Raw genomic sequence first — 9,835 nt, forward strand, 5'->3', positions numbered from 1 at the left:
CAAATGCACATCACAAACAGCTGTATTTCTTCCCTTGTAGGGAGGAAAACTCTATGATGGACCTGATGTACCCTGCATTTTGTTCTATTTAATCTAACTCTCCTGACAAGGGGACAAAACTCCAGTAGTCTGATTCTCTCCCAGAAAGAGAAATGGGGCCTGAAGGATTTCAGGATCAGAAAAGCATCAGCATTTGCCAGCCAGATGCAGACAGATTTGTGACGTAACTTTCGCACCGTCACTGCAGGACTCATAGCAGCTCTGTAGCCATTTCAGTAGCAGGTCTCAGCCTGAAACACGTTGCTGCCAGCACTGCCAGCGCAAGCCTGGGCTGGGTTCACAGGCTAAGGGAAAAGGGGTTTTCCCACATTAAAGACTTTCTCTCTGTTGACAGTAATAAACTAGGGAAGAAAGGAGCCAATCCTGTTCCTGTGGGCAAGGTTACTCACATTTTGCAATGCTTGGGGCATGTGCATGGAAGAAAATAAAAGACAGAATTCAAACACAAGAAAATCTTTCTGGGCCACGCTATCTTCCCACCGGTACTGTCTCCAAGAGTGGACAAGAGCAGGTACCAGGGCAGAGCATAGGCATAGGGCGGGTGAGCAGCAACATCCACCAGAGCTCACCGAGGCTTGTGGCAGTATGCAATTTGGGGCCTCTGGGTTCAAAATCCAGGGCTGTGCCTTGCTGCAGGGGTCTGCTCCAGCCCCCTTGAATGCACCCTGATCTGCTCAGCCCACAGCTACTGGAGCAATCCCATTGGACACGTCTTCCAACCCACTTGCCCCCACCCATCGCTACCCATGCTCCTGTCGCTTAGCACCAGAGATAAACAGGGCATATCCCCTTGGCTGCCTTCTCAAGGCATGCAGGATCAAGTCTTCTCCCAAAAACCTCCTGTGGCAGCCACCGAACAGCTCAACTTGGTTTATCAGGCAGTGAGGCTATTCGTGTAGCAGAAGCACTCTTGCTTGATCCACGTCATCCTGATAGGAAAATTGGCACAGGTCTGCCTGCCCTTTGGCGCAGATCTCTTCACAATCCCCTTGCCTTGGCCTCTGTCTCCCCCCACATTACAAAACCACTCAATCTTCAGGACAGTTTTGGCTCATCACTAAACTTATGGCAGGTTTCTCGCCTGGGTTTGTCCAGCCACTTCTCCCCAGGGCAAGAGCTCCCTGCCCCTGATTCCAGCTAGCTCCACAGCTTTTTGCATCCAGTGTCAGTTTTCCTTTTGCTCTGGCAGATAATCTCAGCCATTGCAACCCGTATTCAGTTTCTCATGAACCCTTTCTTCAGCCCCTCTGATTTTCCAGCATCCCTTTCCAGCTGTCTGTGAGCTGAGAGAAAATCAGCTCCTCCCCACTGCACCCCACTTCACAAGATGCCTCTTTTTCAGCTGCTGTCGAATACTTCCAGCCCACCCCACTGGGGACTGCAGATTCGCAGGCACTTAAATCGAGGAGAGTACAGATCTTTGGCAGAAGAGGATGCCCTGTCCTCCTCCCCATCCCCAGCCAGGCTCCTACTCTGTGCCTCTGTGCACTTGGGTTGCAGCAGCAGGCTAGATCCAGGACCCAGTCCTGCCCCTAAACCCAGCCTGGCAGGATCACAGGGCTGATTAAAGCAACAGCAGAGTCAGGAACCTTAAACGTGGACAAATCATTTGCAGCGGACTAAAGTGAGATGAGAAGCCAGCCCTGCACAGCAGTGACTGCCTCCATCAGTGAAGCCAGGAGCGGGTCTCCCCACAGCAGGGGAGCTGGATGCAGCCTGGCCAAGGGGGCTGTGGTGGGAACCCCCGAGGAGCAGGCAGGCTCGGCAGGAGTAAGATGAACAGCTGAGCGTGGTTTCTGCCGCACCCTTCCTGCACCCTTCCTGCACCCCTGCAGGAAACAGCCCCAACAGCCCTCACCCACGGCCTCACCACGGGGGACAGCGTCCCCCAGCCCAGAGTGTGGTGGGATGAGCCCTGACGGCTCCCGGTGCCACCCGTCCAGAGAACCCCACAGCCCGTACAACCATGCGTTGACCTCTGCCAAGGAGAGTGGATGCCAAACCTGAATTACCAGCCCAGAGAGTGGCTGTGGATCCCAGGAGCTCCTGTGATTTGCGGCAGGTTTTTCAGGTCCCCGCCTGTCACACACACGCAGATACTTAAGCAGTCACCCAAGGACCTGCAGGGTTCTTGTTTTACACACCTCTGGTCCCTGCCAGCTCCAGGTAAGCACAGGCTTTGAGCTGGGGGTGCTGGGGTGGATTCGCAGTTGGGGATGGGTGGGGGGATGGAGGGAGGAGCCGACCTGCATTTGCTGATGCAGCGGAGGTTGGAGCAGCACCCAGCAGGGCTGTGGTGGGAAAGCTTCGTGGCTGGGGCAGAGAGAGGGGCACACAGGCTGACAGAGACCCCAGGCTTGGGTTACCACAGGGACCTGCCTCTGCTTCAGCAGCTGCTGTGCTCTTGTTTGCTTTGTTCCCATTTTGATATTATCTTCTAAAAGGCTGAACGGGTAGTTTACAGGATGCATGACAGGTGTTTTTTCCTTATTTATGATAGGGTCCAGTTTATTTTTAAAGCCTTCATCCCACCTTATCCTGTGTGCCATGCTGACTGATGTTATCCACAGCCACCCCACAGCAGGAGGCCAAACAAAGCTCAGGACAGGACTTGGCTCTGCAGCAGAGCAAGGGAGGGCAGGAGGGCTCGTTTGCATTGAGAACTGCTATTTTGATCCCTGCAGTGGCAGGAAATAGCTGCAAGCTAAAAGCAGATGTGGATGCTTCCAATCGCATCCCACCCCTGACAGTGGGCAGAGCACTGGGGAAGGGGTCAGGAATCCCAGCAGTGGCGATGGGACCCCATCGGCTGGGCAGGAACCGCTGCTCAAAGAGTTTGCCAGAGGCTTCGAGTGCAGTAAATTGTTTGGAAGCTGCACAGCCAGCCAGCTATGGTGTCTGCCATTCAAAAAAACAAAGCTGAGCAAACAGAGATCGTGTCTTTTCTGGAAAAGTGGCTGCTTTCTGCCTGGATGGTAACTGCTGACTGCACTAGCAGTGCTGGGCAGGCACGCTGGGTGACAGAGGGATGTCCTCTCCTGTCTCAGGTTGGAGCTGGGAGTCCTGTTAGAGACCCCTGTCTCTGGGGAGCTGGGTGCAACCATGGGACATAGGCAATACAATTGCGGAGGGCTGTCTCTCTCCACTCCACAGCTCCTACCTCACATTTAGGTCAGGTCACTCAGAGCCTTGTCCAGCTGATTTTTCAGAGATCAGCAAGGACAGAGGTGGCCACACATCTCTGGTTTCTTTCCCAGTGTTGGATTCCAGCCCACCATGAAGACTTTTTTTTTTTTTTTCCCAATATCTAATAAGACTTTACCATCAACCACTGGCTTTTGTCTGTTCACTCCAAAATGTCCCTGGAGGTGCATTTAAATGTCCCATCAGCCACACTAGGAGCTGCTCACAGCCCCTCGCAAGCTTCAGCCGGTGGCTACTCTCACATTGCTCCACCTAAAACCAAGACAGTTAGTCATAGTCAAGTGTGAATTTCCCAGGCCTCTTTAGCTTGACATGTAGGACAGAGCAGGTGTCACTGGTGCTGTGGTTTCACTGTGACAGTGCATCTGGCATTGTCATTTCTGCCAGGGCGAGTAACCACCTGCCACCACACCCTCATCCTTGTGCTGCCCAGGGGACACAGCGGTGGGCACGGTATGGGTCACAGAGCTGAATGGCAACCACAGCCCCTCAGCCTTTCTGAAAGCCAAACACATACTTTACATCCTGTGCACTAAAAAGTACTTTTTTTTTTTTTCTCGAATGCCTGCAAAAATTTAGGCAGAAAAAAGCAGATACCAGTGGTGCCTTTCAGCAGCTAAGCAAAACAGTTGTAGTTCTACATATTTCTGTCAGGCTTAAACAAGTGTAAGCAAGAAAATCACCTCTGCAGTACAGGGGAGAGGTCCTGTGCAGCCTGAAAGCCAGGCTCCAGGGCTGGGTTTATATGGTGCTCCATTTAAGCGGCAAGTGGGTAAGTTGTAGTCCAGATGTGGCCAGCTGGGACATTTTAGGGACTCCTAGTGACCTCAAGACCTGTAATATACCCCTGATTTTTAGCACCCAAGACGTGCCAACACTGCACAGGGCCATGTGGCTCCTGAAAACCTCCAGGGCCCAGTGGAGCGATGTGTGGAGACCTGCAGAGCCCTCTAGGACCTCCAGGGTTGTGACCTCCTTCTGAAAGCCGTCTCACAGCCTTGAGAAGCAGGAACTGTTCTCCTTCCAGAACAGAGGTAGAGGGGAGACAAAAAAAACCCATCAGGCATCACATCCTGCATGCTGGGGCACCCTGAGCTGCCAGCAGGTAGAAGATACTGTGTCCTACGGGGAAACACCTCAGGAACCTGAAGATTATCAGAAACAGAAACAGCTGTGAAGATGAAACATGAAAGTTGAAGCACATGTTCCCTATGCAAATCAATGCACACGCATTAATGTACATTGATGCAGCAGGCTGCAAATAATGATTTAGAAACCACCAGGATATGTTGCTGCTGGTGGCCCAGGTTAGATGCATGATCCAGAGGTGATGAGAGCCCTGTGGTGACTGGGCTTTCTAGGAGAAAGGCAGATGGATCAATGCAGTGCTGAGGAGAGGAAGGACTTGTGGCCTGAGCCTGGCCTCGCCTCCTCTTCACTTTGACCTCATGGAAATTCGGCAGCCACAGTGCTGGAGAGCAGCACCTCAAGTCCAGGACATCTTCTCCCCCTGCACCATTTCCAAAGGTTTCCAAATGCTCAAGGTAGCCCCAAAGTGGCCGGGTGAGCAACATTCATCTGGCCCCCACCTGCTCAGAGGCACAATGGACTGAACTTTGTCTGCCCCTTCCTATCTGGCCACCTCTGAACTGAGCTGATGTCAGGAAAGCCCAGGCAGCTGTTGCTGCACACTTATGGCCACAACACTTTGCAGACAAGGCCAGCTCAGCTTGCAGCACCTGGAGTTAAAGATGGTCAGTCCCCAGCCCATCCAGGGTGGTGGATGATGCTGTCTACCAGCACACTCCATGACACTCAGAGGTGCCTTACGCAACCACTGTGTTACAATCAGTATTTACCAAGTGACTAAAGAAGAGTGGGCTGTTTCACAACCAGCCCTGGTCTATTTATAAGCCCCTACTCAAATGACAAAGGATCCTTTTCCTTAGTCAAAGCAACCTCCTGCAGACAAGGCTCAGTGGGGACTTTGCTTTTTGAGGTAAAGCTCAAAGAACAGGATCTCTCCAGCCTCTCATGAACAGGAGAGCTGGCTTTCTGCAAGCTGCAAGGCAGTTTTGGAGCGGAGCCCCCTCCCAGCAGTTCCATCAGCAAGTGAGAGCCCTGGGGCATTCAGTACACCCCAGGGTACCAAGTGGGTTAAGGTGAGTTCTCCATCAGCCAGGAAAGCAGCTGGATTTAAAGCTACACAGTAGGGGTGCAGTCTGGGTTACAGCCCAGAGCCAAAGGGAAAGAGAAACTGGACTGCAAGGTGCAGGCACTGCAGGTCTGCAGCTGAGGAGGGGAGCAGTGGCCCTGAGGAGTCCCATGGCCAGCCAAGGACTCCTGGCAGCACTGGAGAGCCAGCAAAACCAAATGGCCTGTCTGACAGAGATGGGACAGGCAACTTGGACAGCAGGAGAGCTGATCAAGAAAGGCCACATTTTTGCATCCAGCTCCTCCCCTGCCACCACCCCACAGCTTGGTTTCGGAAACACCAAGATGATTCAGTGTCAAGGGACTTCTGCGTGCTTTGTGGGGGCAACGCCTTGTGTTTTAGTTGAGCAAATTGGCAGGCTTGACCCTCTGCCACAAGGGAGCAAACTTGGAGCCCTGCAGAAGAGAGATATGGGACTTACCCAGGGTGTACTTACTTGTTTTGCCTGTGCTTTTTTGCCAAGTCTGCCAGAGATTTGTGCAAAACACAAGTGGAACAAGTCTCACTCTGGAGGAGAATGTGGGCTCCTTGTTTGTGCCACTGCTGGGAGCATCTAGCACCGATCACAGCCAAACGCAGTGAGGGCTTGGGCAATGGACATGCACAGGGTACAGTCCTGACCCTTCACTTACAAAGCAAAAAACAAACCATTCAGCCATAGTCAGGAACAACATTACTATCTGTTTATGCCCATGGCTGATAATGTGAAATACTAGTCAAAACAAAGTAACTCACCTGCTTATCACCAGGTTTGTGTGAGGTCTGGCCATGCTGCTAGAAGGAGGACCACCAGGACATTGATCAGGAGGAAAAATGGGGTGATTGCTGGGTCCAAGCCCATGCTGCCAAAGGATCCTGCATCCTCTGGTTTGTGATTCCCAGCACAAACTTGCCTGGTGGCTGGAGAGAAGAAAAAATATAAACATACTAGGCTAGATGTCAGATATTGTCCCCTCACCCAGAGGATAAATAAGGCTTTATAATTAATGTCTTTAAATTATCCCTCCCAACATGCCAGTTGCTGTGACATCACTCCAAAGCGACGCCCAGGCCTAAATATGGCTGTAAACAGGAATTGTCCCCACAGGAGTCACGTTGACTATAAATACACCAACGGGGGAACACTAAGCAGAGCCCAGGCTGCAGTTTCCTGCCAGCTAAGGATGGTGAGACAGCCCAGCTGTGTTCTGTTGGTGTGCAGTCATCGCAGTGGGGAAACCAAGGCAGGAGCTGCTGGGGGTCTTGGGCTCCCAGCTGAGCTCCCTGGTGTGTCTTGGGGAAGAAAGTTGCATCCTGCCACAGCCAGAGGCCACTGGGGAGGGGGCAGCTGATGGGGAAGGGGATGGCAAATCTGAGGCTCAGCAAGTGTGGCCTCACTCCCAGCTCAGGCAATGATGCCAGCCCCTCTCTGCAGCGCCTGGCCCCGTAGCCCTGCCCCAGGAGGAGATGGCCACCGAGAAGCCAGTGACTCCCACTGAGGAGCAGCTGGAGATCCTGGAGTACAACTTCTGCAAGGTGAACAAGCATCCTGACCCCACCACGCTATGCCTCATTGCAGCTGAGACTGGGCTCTCAGAGGAGCAGACCCTGGTGAGTGTGCACTCCTCGCCCCCGCCTTGGTACCAGCCCCACTCCCCTGCACCCCACACACTCCCCCTGCATCTCCTGCCTGTCCCATCCCTGGCTCTCCCCTGCACCCTTCTGCCCCCCAATTGCTTCCTACTGCACCCCCTACACCCTGCTATGCCCCATATGCTCCCTACTTGCACTCTCTGAACCCCACATACTCCTTACTGCACCTCACACTGCACCCACAAGTCTCCCCTGTAGCCCCTGGTGCATCCCCAACCCCACACTGCACCCACAGAGCTCTACTGCACCACGCCTCCCTGCACCACACATCCTCCCTGCACCCCATTTATCCCCAAAGCCCCTTCCCCTGCAATCGCTGCCCCTTTGTTGCACAGCCATGGCCTCCCACACAGCAGCCCTGTGCCCCGCTGGGATCTTTGCACCCCCCCGTGCCCAGGAGCCCCATCCCCAGCCCAGGCTTGGAGACCAGGCTAGTGCTACTTGCAGCTAGAACAAGGACATGTCCTGGGGGTCACTGTCTGGCTGTGGAGCCCTGAATATGCAGTTGTGGGTGTTGTCCTTTCCTTCCAACCCATGTCAGATAGCCTCAGGTGCCAAATTCACTGCTGGCTTTACAGTCTGAGAAAACTACAATAATTTTAAAACACACAGGATAGATTCAGCTCCTGCAGGATGTGCTGTGGGACATGCTCAGGCTGTGCACACTCCTCCCCACTGCAATTAGTTGGTTCAGCATCCCCAAGCACAGATGTTAAGCAAGTCTGTCAGCCTCTCCAGGAGATACAGACACCTCCAAATGTCCCTCCGCAGGGAAAGGCTGCTACTGTCTGGGACCTCCACTTAGCCCAACGCTCCATTTGGCTACCTGTAGACTACTCCAGGCTTCAAAACAAATTCCTTCAGGCTGCAGTGCAGCCATTTTTTTATGCAGGTGTTTTATAAGCTACTAGACCCACAGCAGCACTGATGGGTATAGAAAATAAATCCAACCCACCGAAACGTTAGCAGGATTTTGCAGAGAGCTGCCAAGCCTGGCTCTCCCTGGGCACAGACAAAGGCATATGAGACTGGAGCAGGCAATGCCAGCATTTAGCCTGTCCCAGGGAAGGCTGCTGGTGCAACATCCGTTGCACCAATAGTCCTTGGCTGGAGTGGAAAAGGAGATTCCTCTTCTACTGTGCTTTGGTGACAGGCAGGTACCACTGCTTGTTTGAGGCAGCAAGGAGGCAGTACCCCTGAAATACCTTTTCCTCCTTAGAAACAGCACTGCTTCATTTTTATTTTCCTGAAGCAAGTTGTAAACACAGGCCATATATGTCCAGGACAGCTCTGGAAATGTCTTTAAACCTTCCCTGATAGCCATCTTTTTCCAGGAATACAGGATGCTCCTAGAGATCTGGAGATGAAGGTTATGTCATGGACAGGACTGAGACTGGGATGGTGAGCTGCAAAGTGCCTGCATTGCGTATGACAGAGAGAATCATCTCTCCTGACATCTGGAGTGCTTTATGAGCTAGATATAACAGTAATTTTAATAAAAAAATTAGTAAAAATGAAATGCAAAGAGGTACTGAGTCAACAGGAGACGGTGGTTTAGGTCAGGAAGCAAAATTTTGGGGAGGAGGCAAGGCAGACAATCATCAGACTGGATATGGTCCAAGACAGTGCTAGAGCGAGAGCCACTCGCGGAGAGCACCATGCTTCTATCATTACGAACCACAATAGCTTCAAAAATAGCCATGAACAAATATAGCAACAAAATGAGCAGCAACAAAGCAAATCACAGGCACGTTCCCAAATAAAAGGCTGAGCTGTGCTTCTGGCACACAGGAGTTATATCTCACTTCTGAGGGAGGTGGTGTGGCTTTGTCCAGCTGTGTTTTACCTAACACTTGAAACTGAAATTGTGTGGAAGTGGCATCAGCAGTTTTGGGAGCTGGCTTAGAGGTGCTAAGTCACTACAGAATAACATAGCCGTGCATATTGCTTATAGACTAAGATAATTCTTAAACAATTTTTTTATATCATTTTGTCCTTGAATTTGTTGAGAGTCACTGTGTTGTCCCTTTCATCCTTTCTGAAGCAGGTCAGCTTTTGATTCCTGTCATTTTTGGCCCTGCAGTGATTGTTTCACTGCTTCCAGCCATTTAAAAAGGCACCATCCAGCAGCTCCTTAACCAATCTTTGACTCTGCAAGAAAAACCTGGACTCACAGCAATACAATGAGGACACACCCATGCTCTCAAGGTCTGAAGTAAGCAAAAGAAATTAATTTGAGAGAGGTGCAGACATTGGTAACAAGGCCACTTGGTCAGGAGCAGCTGTCCTGCGGCCTGCACTGCCATGAGTTTCTCTCACCTTGTCCCACGTGCTGACCACATCTGCACCTTTAGCAAGGTTATTTGGAGGATTCACTCAGTGAAGTGCACTCAATCTCTGTTTTGTTTTGCTTTGGTTTGTTTTATTCTCCAGAAATGGTTCAAGCAGCGCCTGGCAGAGTGGAGGAAGTCTGAAGGGCTGCCCTCAGAAAGCGGGTCTGTCAGGGACTAGTGGATGCTGCTCCGATCCCCATGCCTGCTGGAAACGATGGTGAAGCTCTTCAGAGTGGGTTTCCTTGGGGTTCTTCTGTTGCAATAGGTTTTGAGATACAAAGTAATACTCTGCTATTTAACGTGTTTTACTTAAAGTGTACATAAGCAGGAAAAAATATTATATATATATGTGTGTGTATACAGATTCTGAGGGCTGCATAACCTGCCTAGT

General features: G+C 51.6%; 1 protein-coding gene across 4 annotated transcripts; it reads left to right on the top strand.

Moving 5' to 3' along the window:
- The first annotated feature begins 1,476 nt into the window (after positions 1-1,476).
- On the top strand, positions 1,477-9,808 carry HOPX (HOP homeobox). 4 transcript variants are annotated; one of them, XM_065836711.2, is made up of 3 exons: positions 1,477-2,226; positions 6,894-7,069; positions 9,545-9,808. In XM_065836711.2, exons 1-3 carry the CDS (start codon positions 2,055-2,057, stop codon positions 9,620-9,622), a joined length of 426 nt encoding a protein of 141 aa, XP_065692783.1. In that variant the 5' UTR covers positions 1,477-2,054; the 3' UTR covers positions 9,623-9,808. The 4 variants fall into 4 exon arrangements, with proteins under 4 accessions (XP_065692783.1, XP_065692784.1, XP_071663911.1 ...); XM_065836712.2 differs by lacking the exon at positions 1,477-2,226 and adding an exon at positions 6,580-6,645; XM_071807810.1 differs by lacking the exon at positions 1,477-2,226 and adding an exon at positions 6,597-6,645 and having other exon boundaries at positions 6,863-7,069.
- Positions 9,809-9,835: the final 27 nt, after the last annotated feature.

The sequence above is a fragment of the Patagioenas fasciata genome, chromosome 4 (assembly GCF_037038585.1).
Source record: "Patagioenas fasciata isolate bPatFas1 chromosome 4, bPatFas1.hap1, whole genome shotgun sequence".
NCBI lineage: Eukaryota > Metazoa > Chordata > Aves > Columbiformes > Columbidae > Patagioenas > Patagioenas fasciata.

Excerpts from the sequence above, each read along its gene's own strand:
- HOPX (XM_065836711.2), top strand. The coding sequence starts at position 2,055 with ATGCCAAACCTGAATTACCAGCCCAGAGAGTGGCTGTGGATCCCAGGA. Across the intron at positions 2,227-6,893 it reads CTGGTCCCTGCCAGCTCCAG|CGCCTGGCCCCGTAGCCCTG; the intron begins GTAAGCACAGGC and ends CCCTCTCTGCAG. Across the intron at positions 7,070-9,544 it reads TCTCAGAGGAGCAGACCCTG|AAATGGTTCAAGCAGCGCCT; the intron begins GTGAGTGTGCAC and ends TTTATTCTCCAG.